This window comes from Elaeis guineensis, chromosome 14, assembly GCF_000442705.2.
Source record: "Elaeis guineensis isolate ETL-2024a chromosome 14, EG11, whole genome shotgun sequence".
Lineage (NCBI taxonomy): Eukaryota > Viridiplantae > Streptophyta > Magnoliopsida > Arecales > Arecaceae > Elaeis > Elaeis guineensis.
This window is the reverse complement of record NC_026006.2, coordinates 55,952,375-55,970,716: the sequence shown is the minus strand read 5'-3', so window position 1 is coordinate 55,970,716 and position 18,342 is coordinate 55,952,375. Positions and strand designations below refer to the sequence as shown.

The window sequence follows — 18,342 nt, the reverse complement described above, 5'->3', positions numbered from 1 at the left end:
AAAACTTTTATTAGTTGTGAAGACATCAAATCGTTCATGAACATTCCAGGCTGGGGTTAGCAACAGACTGTTCAAGTTTGTTTTGATAAACATCAAGTTAAACTCAGACTTAAAAAACCATTTTCCAAATTTGTATCCCACCCCTTCAATAAATGACGATGGATATAAATCTACAAAAAAACAAAAAAAAAAGGGGGGGGGGGGAAGCATGTGATATTATGGAAGAAAGAAGAAAGGGAACAAAGTGACGAAAATGACTTATTTGTATTTGCGTGGAAAGGGAACTTGTGCCTATGATGACAGCCAAGAAATTTTGTCTCAGCTCCATTACCATCAGGCAGAAAAAGAATAAGACGAAGCAAATAGGATGCTATTGAAAACGAGTCATTGCCTGAACTTACCAAAACAAATGATCAAAGATATTTGTTTTTTTTTTTTTGGTAGAAATCAAAGATATTTGTTGATTTTATCTTTTATACCACTGCAGCGAAGTAATGTGGTTTTTTTTTTTTTTTTTTTTGGGTAATGTGGCTGCTAAGGTGGTCATGAACGTGCCTAGGTCCAAATTTCTGAAATTAAGTTGTACACCATGTAACATTGTGTGAAATTTTCTTAAAAAACATTAGTGACTAGCTTTGGTAGGATCATAAGCAAGTACGAAACTTGATGCACGTTTTGTATTGTCCCTGGCTTCTATGATAGCTGTTGGCTGCCTCCATTGGCCCACAAAAATAGCTTCTTTCGGCGGTAAGCACTTCTTGACTCACCTTAGCTGTCGGCTGGCCTCATCAGCCCGCCAAAATGGCTTGTTTAGGCAGTGAGTACTTGTTGACTTACCTTGAGATGCGTGACGAATGCACCGATGGCTAAGATGCATTTGAAGGACCGTGTGTTCATGATGATCCCCAGTAATCCATTACTCGTGAAAACTAGTATTTCTTGCTTGCTATTAGAACCTACTAAGCTTTAGTAGAGATAATTTTTTTTGACATCAAAATTCTTCGAGTAAACCTTATAAACTTTCATTTAAGATCTCCACAAGTTCCTTTTATTAAGTGAACTAGGAAACCTTTTGCCAAACAAAAAAAAAAAAGTGAACTAGGAAACCGAGTACAAAAAACCTAAATATTCAACCAATGAAACATATGGTATGGCGAAAACATTCAATCTTCAAAAACTTCCACAGGTTGAGCTCAGACGACAAACAAGATATTTGTCAGTTGATGTTGGCTCTGGTTTGTCAACAGGTGACCCTAAAAATTTCCCCTCCTAGTTCATATTTAAATGGTAAAACAAAAAGCCACCATTCCCAAACAGAGGAATCTACCCTAGAAAAAGACCCAAGAGAAGGAAACAAGGCTGGAAAGAAATGAGGATAGAAATAACCGATCAAAATTCATGTAACAGAATTCCTTCCCCATTCAGGAGCAAGCACCTGCCCTCGTTAGGGGCAAAATATATTCCTTTAACTTGATTTTCTCTGAAATAGTACAAAGAAACAACACATAAACAAGGGCCTGCCACTTCTGTGGCTTTGACCAGAAAATACATTTGCGATGCATTAATATCAATATATACATACATTAAATTTTCCACCTGAATGAAAATGCAACACTTTTGTTGCACCCACATGCAAAGTTACAGTCTCTCTTATGCAGCACCGCAGAGGAGTGTGCCCCGCTTCTCCAAACCTGAGTAATTTAGTTCTAGAAAAAAAAAATGTTTCCTTTGTTTGTTATAAACGCATCAACAAATAGAACAGTAGTGCAAGGACCCAATGGATAGAAGACAGGCCTGAAGCAGAAGCTGCACAGAGAATGCCAATAGCTTTAAGCTGAGGAAATTCAGATGTAAAAGCTAACGGTAAAAAAACATGATAATCACAAATGAATTATGAGCTAGTTAAAAAGAGCTATAAGAGGCAAGTATGGCTATTTACTCCAATCTAGTTATACTGACTCCATGTTTTCCTGTTATTCCCTCAAGCACTAGCATGAATGCATAAATACGACATGATTTTCTAAGCTTTTATTGAACTTGAAAGCAGGATTGAATGAAAGATGTAAGCCCTCAAAAACCAAATGTCTTATAGCATCTGATTTGGTAAGACAGTCGAGCAACATGCAAGTACTACAAAACCATCCACCTCCAACAAAAAACCATGTCTCAGGGCATCGGTAAAAGTATAACAAGGCTTGCATATTCAGACATCTGTGCTTAAACATTATCATCCAAGGCCTGATTCTTTAAAACAAAAAGCGTCTTCAAATCCATTGTTTAAACAAGCATCCAAGGCCCATTCCTTTTCTTGTTTCAACTTTTGACCTATCGATCTAATCCAAATCCTTATGCTCTGCCCATCATGCATGTAAATAAACCAGCATACACTCTCACACATTGCAGCCTTTTTTGACAGCTTACATACAAGGAGACAAGGACATAGGATGGCGAAGTCCAAGAATCAAAGGGGTCCATGGATTGCAATCACAAGATTCGTAATAAGGGTAGAAATCTGGACCCAACCCATTTCAGAAGAACTGTTGGGCCCATAGGGTTGGGTTCAGGCCTGTAAACTTTACCAGCTGTAAGATCAGGTGGGTCCAGACCACCTAAAATAATGTATAAAGATAATATGTAGAATTAATCTATTAATATTTTAAAAAATATATTATACATGACAAAAAAGCAAATATGCAATCTACATATAAACACCCAGCTCTAAATTTACTCCACCTATATAAAAAACAGATTATACATACAGCTGATCATGAGCCGGGCCTCAGGCCTAAAACTATATTCATTTTTAGTCGGGCTTCAGACTTGGCCTATTTAAAATTTGATATTTTCTGTATGCCCAAGCCCAGCCTATGATCAGCTCTTATTATATATGACATAAAAGCTAATATGAATTCTAAATCTAGACTCTAACTCTAAATTTAACCCAGCTAACTTCTAATTGAACATCCCCTTCCCCGTAGTCCTCCTCCCCTCTCCTCTCTCTCACTCTTCTCCTCTTCTTGCCCTCTCCCATCTTCTCTCCCTTCTCTCCACTAACTTCCCATCTTGTCTCATCCTCACCTTCATTCCATCTACCTGCATTCCAGCCCTGTCATTTTTGTGGGAGATCTGGTAGTGGTTCGACTATAAAAGTTGCAAGGGCTGCCTCTGCTGCTCCAGTTATTCTGGCCTGATCATCAACCCGGACAAAACCTCCAATATTGATCTTGTGTTTCCAGCCAGCCAACCAGACCCAATCTCCAAACCTGCCTCAACATTGTTATCACCACCTAGCCATCTTGACCTGATCTCCAACATGCACACCCCCCCCACCCCAACACACACAAAAAAAAAAAAGGACCACCAAAACAATTCTCAGTCGCTCAACTGCTACCTGGAATCGAGATGCCATCGCCAGCCCACCTCTGACCATGGGACCACACTCTGAGTATAGACATCCGATCCCACCATCATTTGGCAACCCCACTACTAAAACCATTACCTTGTTGTCAGTGACATCCAATGTTTTGATGCACCCTTTCCTCTCCCTTTTTCCATGTGCTTTGGCTCTCATTTGGGTCGAGCCCAGCTCAACCAACCCGCTGCTTCAAGTCAGCCAAGTTTGACCTGCAGACAGGTTGGATCAAGTTCAGGTCAGGGCAGGTAGGCCTTGCTATCAAGGGTTAAGCTCACTGACACACTGCCACCCCTAATTTTCAAAAAACTGGATATTGTTAAATGGATTTTGTATCCAAAAAAAATTTGGACTAAGACACAATGGCCTCCACTAATTTGTCTTCTTCTTGTAACAACTTATCACTCAAGTTTTGAGATGTTACACATAGCGATCGAGCAGCCAAACCAGTGCTTCATATGCAAAAGAGCTTAGCACAATTACACTACTATTAAGCTTCCTATAATGCACTGAGTTCAAAATTTATCATTCTTAAATCTCCCACATGCCACCTTAAAGTCACGATCCCTTCTACATTGTTTTGTGCAAATTAGTCTAGTAGCTGCCAGATTATATTTCCAGTATATTGGACATGGCCCATACAGCCTCTCCTAGGTTCAGGACTCCAAACAAGGGTTTAACTCATAAAATTGCTATGATATGTGGACCAAAGTGTTCTGGTTCCACCAAGGAAACAAAGGATTGGCCCTTTGACTGATTAGCTTTTAGACTGCCTAAATGAAGGAACCAGCAAAACCCAACCAGTTAAAACATGCTAATTATAAAATGTCATTTTATCAACTGGCTAATTGATAAAACATCACTTGCAAAATGTTGTTTCGCATAAAAAAGAGACTATTGTGAACGATGGTGTCTTGCATTTAGTTGTTTACATTAATCTTTGCATTCTTGAGAGTATGGAAGGAGACCCACCCCATATTAATCTTTGTAAACTACTACAATGGGGGCATTTGCAGAAGTCTTAGCTCATCAAGGATTATGCCGATCATCTATCCCTGCTTTTAACTCTATGAAAAGACAAAAGAAGAACGAAGAATAACACTGTATAGCCTAATAAACAAATTAAAAAAAAAAAAAAGAAGAGAAGACCTTATGAAAACCAAACAAATCCAAACAAAATTTAAAAGATAAAGCATCTACGGTTCTGCAAAACCTAGACAAATCAATCAAATATGGGACAAAACTAATGGAAATGGGCCAAAATATCGACACTGACCAAAACACAAAACTAGTGGTGGCAATTGGGTCCAGTAGGACAGAATACAGATCACGTCAAATACATGATAGGTCAAAAATTAGCCAACCTGAACCTGATCTGTTTATTAAATGGGTCAAAGATCACCTAAACTTGACTATTTTATTAACCAGGTAACCTAACCCAACCCACAACAGGTTGACTCAAGTTAAAAGGGTTAACTGGGTTAAGCATTCCCAACCCGACCCAAAACTAGGGTTTGGTTTCAATTTAGTCCCACTGAAAAATTATTTATTTCAGCTGAAACAGATTGATTTGGACAAAAGTAAAAAGTTTCAATGACATACAAATTTTTTTTCGTAATTATTTAATTCTTATCTCATCTGAATGGTTGACCCAAAAGTTGGAATTGGCAACCTGGTGCCCTAGACTCTTAGACAAGTCAATCTCCAGTCTAAGTATGCTTGTACCTACACCCACCCTAATTTAATACTACTTAGACTTGCTCTTGTTATCACTATAAATAATATATTCCAAGGTGGAGAAAACAAACTAACGAAATCCTTGCTTGTGCAGTTCTTACAGCACATCCATCTCTTATAAAATACCACTAAGTTGCATTCAGTGTGCCCTAATTTGGAACAATTAGTGCTGCAAAATGTGCCAGTATGGGACTCAGGCGCAAAATGTTTCACGCATGTACTCCCTCTATACATGCACACATAAGCACATATGCATCACGGCATGAGCACACATGCTCAAACACATGCCACACCTACATGTGTCACTTTATGCACAAGCACAAGCATGGCAGGCATGATCTTGCACACATTTGAATGCCTTTTTGCCTCAACCGGATGTGGAACGAATAAGGCAGTTTATCTATTTCAGAACTCACAAAATCATAATCTATGACATCATGCAACAGGACTCAACTAGCATAAAAGAAAACTGGATGGTACTAAACATTTAAATTTGCTAAAGCAAGGACAGAAATATTTCCATGAGGAAAGGAGCAGTCTGATCTATGAATAGATACAGGTTTCCAAGTCGCTGCATACACCATTTGCAAAACAAAAGGCTTGGGCAACATGCCATTACATAATACCCTGGTATTCAATATCATACAAAGGATCATCAAAAGGTTAGTAAATCAGCACCATGACATGTCTCACTGTCAAACATTATGGAAACAGAATTGCAGTAAAATCCAGCACATTTCTGCCCACATGCTTAGGATTAACAGCACAGCATGGGACTTGATCTAAAAAATGCAACCCTCAAGCTGAATGATAAACATGCGACAAGAGACGACTATGACCATGCATGAGATGGATACAACAGTTTCATGCTTACATAAATATACCGCTAAAAACTCCTAATACAAACAGCAAACAAATGACTAAACCTATCAGGATCTAAGAGCATTTATGCAGTGAAATTGCAACTTAACCAGGACTAGAAAATAACTTATGACTACAGACAAATTATAAACAAGAACAAAAGAACCTTCGATCTAACTAGTAAATTGGGGTATGGTGCTGACTTCATATGCTCTTGGCATTGTACTGAAAATAAACTCAGACTAGGCCATGCCATTGTTTTAGAAATGACGCTATCTTAATAAGCTTAGGACATTTGATTCTCTTTGATTGTTCATTCATTGGATTTTCATAACAACATACAGTTTTTCTTAATGACAAGAAAACCTACAGAAATTCGGAGTTTAAGATAAAATACTTTGGTAAGAAAAACTCACATGAATGTGGCACAGGTGAAATTGATGGCTTTCTGTCAGGAGGTTTGACATCTGTTACACTCTCATTTGGAGGTTGTACATGAGCAAAGTATACAGCAGGCACTGGTGGAGCAATAGAATGCTGTGGTACAGGCTCAGGTGCAGCAGAATGCTGTGTGCCAGACTCTGGTGCAGCTGAATGCTCTGGAGAGGCCACAGCTGCAGCAGAATGCTGTGGAGCAGCGGCAGGTGCAGCATCTGGAACTAGAAAATAAGCTTTGCCCTTGGGCTTGTTAGAATAACCAAATCGGCAATGAGAGGGAGCAGGAGTTTCGTAACTGCGTTGAGGAGGAGCAGCAGGAGCCCGATGAATGTCTGGATAACTGTGATGGTGGTGGTGATGGTCTGGCCGGGGTTGAGGAGTTGGACTAGGCGAACTGCTGCCTCCGCTATTCAAAGAATGTTGAAAAAATGAGGAAAGTTGGACCTGCTTTACTCTACCAAATACAGTGTGGTTGAGACCAAGATTGCCTGCAGAAGAATTAGAGATGGTCTTAGCCAACTGTTTCAACCTTCGCAATGAGGGTTGATTATTCCCAACTTTAAGCACAATGAAGGTGTCAACAATTGTTGGAGGAGCCACTGTCGAACCCTCTAAATTTGTCAAACTAACATACAGATTCTGCAATACATGAAAAGAGGATGTTAGTTTATTAGTAAGTTTAGGCAATAATTTCTAGCAAATTTCTCTTAAAATATGAATGCTTAGCAATTGTAAATAATGCTCTAAAATTATCACATATTCCCCTAGATGGATGCTTGTTTCTCCAGTAAAAATTGGAGTTTTGTTCTTTTCTTCAAAGTAGTTATATGCCTCGAGAAGCAGGCCAGCATTTTGAGCAAATGGAGAGACTAAAGTCTTCTCAACCAGAAAATTTCTAACATCACAAACTCTTTAGAAGGCATTTGGTATGGAGGGATCATCCCAAGATCAAGAGTGATGTAGATGGAGGCAATGAGATCACCATGTTTGGTTGCACCACGGTAATCTTACATGGCAGTAATTCCAAGTCACCCACACTCCTCAAATCACCACCCAACCTAGTGATAGCATACTCATCCTTGAGGTCGGGAATCTAAGATCATCCTAAATGATCTTGGACTAAAATTTAAGAACAAAAATATTCCTCGATTTAGCAAAAAAAAATAGTATATCAATATACCATTAATATATTACACCAATATTATATATATGATATTATATTATATTGATATTATATATTTTATTTATGATATATTATATTATAATGTATTATTAAACACATCATTATCATATTATTATTCAATGATAGTTTTTAACTATGGTAGAAATATATTATTATAATTTATATTTATATAACAAAATTATTTAATGTATTACTTCTATCTGCTTTATTTTCCTAATCAAAATAAATATTAGTATTAAAAATAATATATTATAAGTATAAATAAAAATATTAATTCTATAATAATAATTACTATATCTTTATAGGATTAATAATTTATAGGACTAATAAATAATTTTCATAGAATATATTAAAAATTAATATATATATATATATATATATTATAATATATTTTATATGATTAATAAATATATTTTATGAAATATATCAGAGATAATTTTGATATTATATGGTCAGTGATCTTGGATTCCTATGGAGTACCAAATAAGTTACTCATAGATATTTGAGGATCTTTAATCATTGGACCATAGTAGACTAAGGATCAAAATAAATCATCTTAGGATTTAGATCATCGACAATCTTAAATCACCATGATGATCCCATTTGGATCATCAGAAGCCACCTTAGAAATGAAAACAATTAGAATTATAACTAGATACATGTTTTGAGAGAGTCATCAGAAAATGAAAGACTTCAGTATTTCAGTACAATTTTCACTAACTAAAGTATTCTGAGCCAGCAATATTCTAACATCACGATTTCTTTAGGAATGAAAAGGGCTAGCATCAAGACTCCATTATGTTTTGATAGAGATCCCCTGGTCACAGAAAGGCTTTACTATGATGCATGTTAAAATATTCTCCCAGAAATGATATATATAATGGTGCATTCACCCAGATACAGAAGTTAGACTCGGGCGTATGTCCTCTCAAACATCATAAAACATTGACTATATTAAGGTGTGAAAAATAGCTCAATTTTTTTAAGTGCTATCTTATAAGTTATTGGTCAATTCATGATGCTACTGTTGATTTTGAACATTTGAATAGTTGCAACTTGTTTGAGGTGGACTCTGGAAGGTGTAATGCCTGTTAATTGGTGATGTGATCTTGTGGAACAGTCAAAAGTATAAATAACAATATATCAGATGGCTCATTTGCTAAAGGTTCAGTGTCGAGAATGATAGCACATGTTATAAAAGCTTTCAAAAAGGTAAAGAGGCTAGAATTATGCTTTTACAAAGGATAGTTGATTAGTTATCAAAATGCATGCTCCTCAGCTCGGCTCTAAGATGAGCTCAAATATGCAAGAAGCATGACATTTTGCAAAGTATTAAAAAAAATCCATCTTTAACCAAGCTCAAAAAATGACAAAAATTGGACTCTTCAACTTTATTCTACTTGGTCATCTTATTGTTTGAAGAGCTGCTAATATCTTAAAAAGTTACAATCTAGAAATTTGATAAGCATGTCCGCTGTCTGACACGTATATGACTCATCAATAGATGTTAGACACAGATTCCTTGAGCCAGATGCAAGGTCCAGTTAACACCATATATATAACACTAGGCACTGGTTTAAATTATTAAGAAAATTTAAGCATTACTAGAGATAGGCTGCCAGAAAGAGTTCATATGAAAGAAACAATCATGGAGCAGAATGTGATAAGTGGGCAAACCTCGAAAGAATGGAGCAGCAGCCCTGATTTCATCTGGTCCTTCAGTTCACTGAGCTTGTCTTGTACTTGATCGATCGCGACATTTAAACTGAAATTAAAAAGAGACTGGACTTTTTGCAGGAGAAAAGCATTTTGTGGAGGGATAATTGTAATTCCTCCAGGGAACTTTAGAACCTCAAAGAAGGACGAGTTCCCAAACAAGGATGTGGTCAAGTGGAGAGTTGATTGCCGCGTAACCAAGGATGTAAAAGACTCTCTGAGAACACTTATCTCAGCTGAAGATATAGTTGAATTTCTTGGATAAGGCCAAATGCCAAACACTACGGTTGTCCAATTTGATCCAGCTAAAGGTTCAAGAGAACTTACAACCACCTGATTAATTGAAACCGTTGGGTAAGGACATGTGCACATTTTGGATGGACAATAAAAAAATTAGATAAAGTACAAACTTACCAAGGAATTAGGAACACCAATTTCTTCATAGATATCATATTGAAGTTTTGAGGCATTGGCACTTAACTGAGCTACAGGCTTTTGCAGTCTGAAACTTGCTAGTATATCAGCTGCCATGATTAACTCTCTAGGTAAGAAAGGTTCAGATGCTTGACGTATAGTAATATTAATAAAAAAAGACAGGAAAAATCATAAAATATTGTACTATGATTCTTGATTTCTGACATCTTTAATATCTAGAATTCTGGAAAAGAAAAAAACTTCAATTAATTAAAGGTATAATTCAGACAAGTCATGGCCCAAAAATTCAACTTCATCAAAGCAGAATACTTGAACAAGCCAGCTCTTATTGGTGACAACACAAAGCAATTTGTCATCATACATCTCCATCTGGTGTTGCCTGCTAGTTACAGCATCCAATCTCTTAGGAAAAGGATGCACCAGTAAGAAGTTAAATGATCTTTGATAAACTCTTAACAGTTTCTGTGTAATATTGTCAACCAAATTTAACCATAACTGCTGGACAAAATTCCACACTAGCACTATGAAAACATGCATGAAATTAGTAAGAGGTATGTCTGCACTCACACTGTAGTGTCATCTATAGGGCCTTCCATATTTATAATCAGGAAGCAAATAATATTGATAAAGGCTGTAAGTAGCTATAGCAGTTTATATGCATCAAAACTTTAAAATAAAATAAAATAAAAACATCTTATCCATATCTGCTGTCTCCATTATTTTCTATTAGTTAAATAGATGTTGCATAGATTTCCTACATTTGCAACGTCTATGGCAAATTCCTAAAACACTACAAGTCCATGTTATCACAAGTGGTATATGCCCTATAAAACTGAATGCATTTGAACATCTCTTCTTCAAAGTTTTACGATATCAGAGAATGGATCCCCATCATGAAACCTTCCAACAAGCTTTGTAGACCTACAATATCAGATCTACCCATCTCCATCACTAGATTGAGTTACCACCGCCTCAGCTTATAACTCATGCCTTCGTCTGATCCAGTGAAGTGTCATTTGGTCATTTGCATATGGGAAAGTTAATGGGGTTTATGTGGCGGTTCTAATTACTGGCTAAAATAATTCCAACCTCTCTTCCACTAGATACACAAGAACCGAAGCTATGAAGCTGGGCTTTTGCCAGTTCATCAAATTAAACAAATTTCATTTGGGAGCTTGAAAACATTTTAGCATTCTCTGTTAATGAAGTAGCAAAGGATGGGCTCATTCAATTTTTTGGCACCTTCATCCTCACAATTACTGATCCCTCAACACTTATCTCTACAGTATTCCCGAAAATATAACAAAAAAGATAATACCTACTTACTCCATTTACTTTGACATTTGACTGCATGTAGTACTCCATTTTTAAATTCAACATGCATAAAGAACAGCATTCCATTTCATTATCTTAAGCAAATAGCCAGAACATTCAAAATCTTTAATTATAAAATCTGCTAACAATTTGAAAGGAGCACCACTCATCATTCAATTGATTATATTATCTTTTAAGCAAATTGTTCCCAAGCAAAAGCATGCCCTCTTCTATATAGCAAACTTTCTCTTATGCAGTGAGATGCTCAAGTACATGCTATCCTAGAAGAATGCCACTTGCGAGTGGTTAATGCAAAGTCCACTGAAATGGGGGGTCCTCACAAAGGTAAGCTCATAAATGTGAATTAAGTATGTAATTCGCGTGTCATGTGGTAGAAATTAATCGTGCAATCTACGTGCCCTTAACCACCATGCTGTTACTCTTATGGATGTTGAAAACCAAGTTTTTGCAGGTGGTGAAAGACACTTCATAATGAAAATACTTGCACAGCCTTACATTTCCTTGCTAGTTTCTTTACAAGTTGGCATACTTGACAGTGATCAAAACATGTCCGAGGATAGAACTTCCCTACAACCAAAACTAAGGCATTGTCAAAGCTCGCATAAGCCTTCAGGGCCTTCACTCTTGAGTTTACATGAAGAACATCATTGGGCTCTCATATAGAAAGCCGCCATCATGATGAAAAAAAAATCCCCCACAGTTGTTAAAACTATGCCAAATCTTGAAAACAATGCTTAAAATCAAGGACAATCTGCAACGCCACTTCCAGATGAAGTATATTAAATAACACCATAATCCATCTTCCGTAACATAAAAAATACGGAAAGCAACCAGAATAGCTTCCAACATATACATATTAAAATTCCTAATACCATGCAACCGAATCAGATCACTCTATAATCTCCGATATAAATTCAGATCAAATACATACTTGGGTACAGAAACATCAAGAGTCCTTAATCATCAGAGTCAGATCTACAATCAAGCACTAACTTAGATGACGCTCAAAATCTAGATCCATTCCAACACCGTAAACTTCACTAACCATCCAAACTTACTTCATGAAACAGATGAGCGTTTCTCATCAACGATCCTAAAAGGAAACTATGCATAATATCTTCCGTCAACATTACAATCTGCATCCATCTAATCAATCCAGCATCCAAAACTGTGATTTCATCAAATCAGAAATTCACACTCCTTTCTAACTAATCCAAGAATAGGAAAATAAATTCCCACCAAAAGTTAACGAAAATTAAGAAATAAAACAACCAATTGATGAAGATATTGCATTTTTCAACCTATAAATCAGCAAATGCAAGTCCACATCAACACAAACCAATTAACCCGAAAAAGAATGCATCAAACCAATCACAACATGAACCAATTCAAACTGCCCTACAAAAACAAAATCATGCCACGATCCAGCAATGCACTCCAATGCTATTGCCAAAACCTCCCCAAATCCACCAAAAAAAACCCAACCACTCTCAACACTCCCAAATCCTCACCTTTAAACAGCGGGTCCCGTTTCCGATCCATCAGATTCCCATTATGCCGGAAGAATGGGGGAAGCCAGAACACGGCCGGCAGCAGAATGGCAACACCAAGAACCAATGCCAAAACACACCGCGACCGCACGATCTTGCCGAGCGATCGGCACTGGGGGCAGCTACCACCGGCATTCCCCTCGGCAGCCTCTGATGACGTAGGAGCGGTGGATAAGGATTGCTCGTCTTCGGTTTTCCCCATCGCCGCAGATCTCTTCAATCCCCATCGCCACTCTGCTCATCAAAACCTCCCATTGCCGCACAAAGAGATCCAAGGACAGGAGGAAGACGAGGAGAAGAAGAAGGGAGAAATCTAGGGCTGGAGTTAGGGTTTCGTTTTCTTGGGTTTTTTTTTTTGTGGGGGGGGGTGTTAGGAGGAGAGGAGAAAGAGAAGGGGGGTGGCGAGGGGGGATGAAGGTAAGAGAAAGGGAGAATTAAACTGCAGATGAGTGTAGAGTAGTACTGAGGTTTCCTTATTTATTTATTTATTTATTCCGTCTTTCCGTTTTGCGTGGAGGTAAGCGTGGTTTTATCAGTTTAAATTTTTTTTAAAAAAAGCCCAATTGAGAATCGAGGCGAGGCGAGGCGAGACTGGCATTCCCCCGTCGTAGTGGAATTGGGAATAACGTGTTAACTGATGTAACTGCCGTTACTGGTTGTTAACTGAAAAATAACGGCCTTTTTTTTTCCCTCGTCGGATCACTGTTTTATTAAATAAAAATTGTTTTTTTACCATTATAAAGATTTAAATTTAAATGATTTATTTAATTTATAAATAATAAAAATAATAAATAAAAAAATATTTTATTAGAACACCGCATGCGCATTGGATGTAAGATGAATATAATCCTCAATTATGTATAAAAAAATTTAAATTATATCTTTTGCATTAGAGGATGGATGATTTTTTTTTGAAATGTTAATTATCGGATCGAATATTACACAGCTTTCAATGTGATCTAATTTTTGCCTTCTACCTATGGCATAGATCATATTTTATTTTAAAAATTATCATCAAAAAAAAATTAACCATTCTACCGTACAAAAGATATAACAAAAAACATATTTTTCTAATAAATTTATATAATAATATATAATTTAATCTTAAAAAAATAGTATTATGATTATAGATAAGATTATTCAAATTATGAAGGGCTATGTGTGCTGTTACCGGCTAGCAACTAAAATACTGTAATTTTTAATAAAAATTTACTTTTTAATATGATATAAAATTTAAAATTTTATTTTATTTATAAATATTCAAAAAATATAAAAATAATTTAATTTTATAATTTTTTATAATAATAATTATTATTTTAAGGGCGAGTGACCATTTGCGGAATAATCACTTGAGAAAGCCATTAACGGGCCTAAAGAATTTCTTGCTCCCGCTTCTTCATCTGCGCTCGTAAAATATTACACGTGTGATGCATAGATATAATTCTTGACAATAAATTTTTAAAGAACTTTGACAAAAAAAAAGGAAAAAAGAGATCCAACTTTAAGAAAAGAACACTACCGCAGTTACTGAGGAGGTGGGAATTGGATGCAGGAAGGAAATCCAGTCTTTAAGCATCGGATAACTTCGTCACAAAAGCAATGATTGATCCATGATTATTAGACAAAAGAATCCGTTATGTGCAACAATGAACGTTACCGCGTTTGCGCAAAATTTTTGGCGGTGTGCGAAGAATAAACCCCGTGACGTGGGGCCGCAGGTTGCATCTTTTGGCTGAACGGGATGGGAGTGACGAGCGACGGTGGAGGAGTTGGGAACCGAGGGCGGGGTTTGGTGGGAATTACGAGACTGACGTGTTTTTTTTGTATTTTTTTAATCGTTTTGCGTTGGGATGTCCATAGTTGGTGGGTCGATTTGATGGGCCACCCGGCACGAAGCCGGATAGCGTGGCGATTGCCTACGAACGGATATGTCTCAAATTTCAAAACGTTTTTTTTTTTCTATGGCTTTTACTGTGATCATGGAGGCAAATGCAAGACTAAGTTATGTTTCAATAAAAAGAAAGGTACAAGGGAAAAAAAAAAAAAATCCAAGCCAAATACTAGGATTAGATACTCCATGATGATTAATGTTCAGATGCATTTTGAATAGCATTACATGCACTATGTGCAAGAAATGAGCATTTTTATATCCCATATATATGATAATTGGTCCTGCAGATAAGAGGAAAGGTTTTATTATGCAATGATTATAAATTGCATCTATTTTTAGAATTCCAAGTTGTGTTACATTATTTGTATGATGATAAATGAGAATATCAAAGGGAATTATGAACTCAAGAGATGCAAGATATCGAATTTTGATGGGGAAAAAATTTGAGCTAAAATTGAAGGATATAAAAATAATGGAAAACTTGTCTTTTGGATGTTCAACTTAACATAGACAAGTAGTTTTATTATACCATCCCGCTTATTTATGTTTGTGGATCTAAAGCACATCAAGTTTCTTAATTCAACCATAGTATAATTAGAAAATATTTGGGATACATCTATTTATCCACCAACTTTTTGTTCTATCCTATCTTGGAACTAATTCTCTTATGATCTGGCCTCTTTTATTTGGTCATTATCATAATCTTTTTTTTTTGAAGAAGTATGGGTTGTCTCACGAATTCATTTCATGAGAAAAGGAACGAATACAAGAATAACATAATTCAGCTTTTTGATATTGTTGTCTACAAAATATCATCTAGTGTAATAGATGCAAAAAGTGAGCCTTAGAAAATCAATTCATCCATGCCAAATGGTTGTTTTCTTCGAGTCAAAACGATGTGTTAAAATAACTTTTCCATTGAATAAGATCTAACAAATACCAAACAATTTTACATTTAAATTTTTAAAATTACATATCTATTTGGACTTACCATTGCTTTTTCCTTTCTACCATGCTGTTAAATATTAACCATTACAACATCTTAGATACATCATAATAGTTTCGGGACACCCATGATATGTTATAGCACATCTTATTATTGCTTAAATATTATGATTGTATCTACAATAATTATAATATTATTAATTGACTAAAAAAAGCAAATCACTTTTTTTTTCTTTTTATAAATGTGTGCTTCTAAAACATAACTATGGCACAACTACTTCGAAACCTAATATTCATAGCACTGTAATTTCACTGCTATGGTCTTTCTAAATCAACATTTTTTTTTTTTTTGGAATTTCTAAATACAGCCTTTGCATAGTCGCTAACAAAGGGTGCATGCAGGAGTAGGGAATAAATAGATGAAGATGACCTTGCATGTGATATACACACCATTTTTGGCTATCAAATTTCCCTCTCTCTCTTTCTCTCTCTAGTGAGCAAGAGTTGAATGAACTTAGATTCATTTTCATTAAAGAAGATGATATATATACAGTGCTTCAAAGACCAAAGATGAAAAGCTCAAAGTTATTTACATCAAAACAATAAAGGTCCTTCCTACCTAATTCATTGAAAATTGTTGGCACAACAAGCACATGTTCTATCAAAGTTGGTGTCAACACAAGTTTTAACATCAAGAACCAAATCAGTAAAGCTTAGTTAAAACTAACATTTTGTTGTATAATGAAGAAACCTCTCACATCTAAGATTACTAGAATCCCTTAATTAATAAGCCATTGTAATTTCGAAAATGAAGTTAGAAGCAATGCAAAAGTCTTAACATTTTTCTTTTACTAGCATGAGCCCAACAATTGTATTAAGCCATGTGTTCAAACATATGGTTTGAATTACATGTGCCATGCCTTAGAGTAGAGACAAAAAGAAAGCCTGGCATGTGAAGGTTCCCATACTAGTACGTGATTTGATCAAAAGAATATGTGTTTCCTTGTGGAGGGGAGGATTTTTGGTGTACCTTCCGAATAAATAAAGGATTCAAAAAAAAAAAACAGATGTGTTGAGGAAGTGTTTGTGGACATATGAATATTACTGCAAGGTGAGGGAATTAATGAGTGATGGCATAAGGTTAGTTTCCTCTGTAGTTGAACTACATTTGGAATTTTGATGAGGTTTGAGTGATGTCAATGGATTGCAGCCTCTGAAAGTATTGATAGGAAAGATGGCAAGTGAGAATGGTAGGGTGCATTGCTTTGAATGATGGCATTTTTGTTTTGGTAGATAGGATGAATTTAATTCACCGAGAACAAATTTATCTATGAGAATCAAAAAATAAAATATTCATTGTATCAAAAAAAGAAAATGAAATATTAAAGAACTCAACAGAAAGAATAGTTGTAAAAATCCATAATATAGATTATGTATGATTCACCTCGTTAGAAGCTATCAAATCAGTAGCATTATTAGTTTCTTCGTAAATATATGAAACTTCAAAACACAGCAATCAATTCGATGTTCACCAACAATACTATAAAAATGGATGGAGACTACTATCAGCATGAGATGTTGAGTGATAGCATTGGAGTTATATTGTCAAATGAAGTAACTATATTCATATTTAGGAATATTTGTCAAATGTAATAGATATGGTAGTTATATTGTGTTGTCACAAATGATCATCATACATAAGCAGCAATTGATATCTATATTACAATGTAAAACTTCCTGGAATTGTTATTATATTGACCATTACCTTCATGCACTGTATAATCCACCAATGCAACGTTCTTGTTCAACTCAGCTACTTTGGCAGCATCTTATTGATTACCAGAGGCTATAGAAGAGTTTTGGACCTCAGCAGCTAGACAATTTGATTGGGTAGCTTGTTAGGTACCTTGCTTTGGGATCCAGGCATGACCCCTAGGCATGCTCAAACATTGGCCACAATAGTCATCAATCTTGGGTAGTTTTCATACCAACTTGGAGGATGGTCAAGGACTTGGAGAGCCGTAAGTGCGAAAGTTAATTACCAGTTAAAAAGGACTTGTCTGCTGATGACATATAGTCATGGACTTGCCAGGTCATGTAATTTGCAAATTATAAAATTAATATCTAGGCAGGATTTGGTGCAATGTCTAATACTTTTGCTCCCTAGTTTTGCATTTGCTCAGACCGTAGAGCCTCAAACCAGCCTTTTGGCATCTTTTTAATTTGGAGGATGTCTGAGTAGTTGTGAAACTTAAATATTCAACCAATTTGGGAGATTGGCTTGTGGAAGCCCCTGATTTACTCCTTCAGATTTATAAGATTTACTCCTTGAATCTGGCTTGACCTATCTTGGTCGGACCTGAAGCCTGACCAGATTAGACTCCAACTAATCCTTTTTTTTGTTGGAGGGGATAGACAACCAAATGCTAACCAGGTTCTCTGGTTTTGACTTGATCTGTAACATAGCATGCAAAAGAAATTGGAGGAAATATAGCTTCATATCACATAAAACAAAAGCTGAAACTTAAATTGCTGTAATCCTTCATCCAATGTTCCATTACTTTTTTAACTTTGTTGAAAACCTGAGATGTCCCCCCTAAAGATTCATCATCATGCTAGTGTTTGTGTTCTGTCTTGTTGTAGATAGAAAATGCTCAATTGGACAAAGATAGCCTGGCTCATTTAGGCCTGTGTTAGTTTAGGATGCATTTGGTTACATTTTTTGATTTTTATTTTATAAAAAATATTTTTTATTTTTTTTATTTTTGCCACAGAATAAAGCATGTTTGTTAACTAGTTGCTACAAAACAAAAGACAAAAAAGCAAAAAAAAACATGTT

General features: G+C 35.9%; 1 protein-coding gene across 2 annotated transcripts; it reads right to left on the bottom strand.

Moving 5' to 3' along the window:
* Window positions 1–1,372: 1,372 nt before the first annotated feature.
* On the bottom strand, window positions 1,373–13,067 carry LOC105057691 (uncharacterized). Of its 2 annotated transcripts, none has more exons than XM_010940377.4 (5): window positions 12,629–13,065; window positions 9,762–9,871; window positions 9,309–9,680; window positions 6,427–7,087; window positions 1,373–1,806 (listed from the first exon to the last, which is right to left on the bottom strand). In XM_010940377.4, exons 1-5 carry the CDS (start codon window positions 12,867–12,869, stop codon window positions 1,736–1,738), a joined length of 1,455 nt encoding a protein of 484 aa, XP_010938679.1. In that variant the 5' UTR covers window positions 12,870–13,065; the 3' UTR covers window positions 1,373–1,735. The 2 variants fall into 2 exon arrangements, with proteins under 2 accessions (XP_010938679.1, XP_073104899.1); XM_073248798.1 differs by lacking the exon at window positions 1,373–1,806 and adding an exon at window positions 1,814–3,624 and having other exon boundaries at window positions 12,629–13,067.
* Between the last annotated feature and the right edge of the window lie 5,275 nt (window positions 13,068–18,342).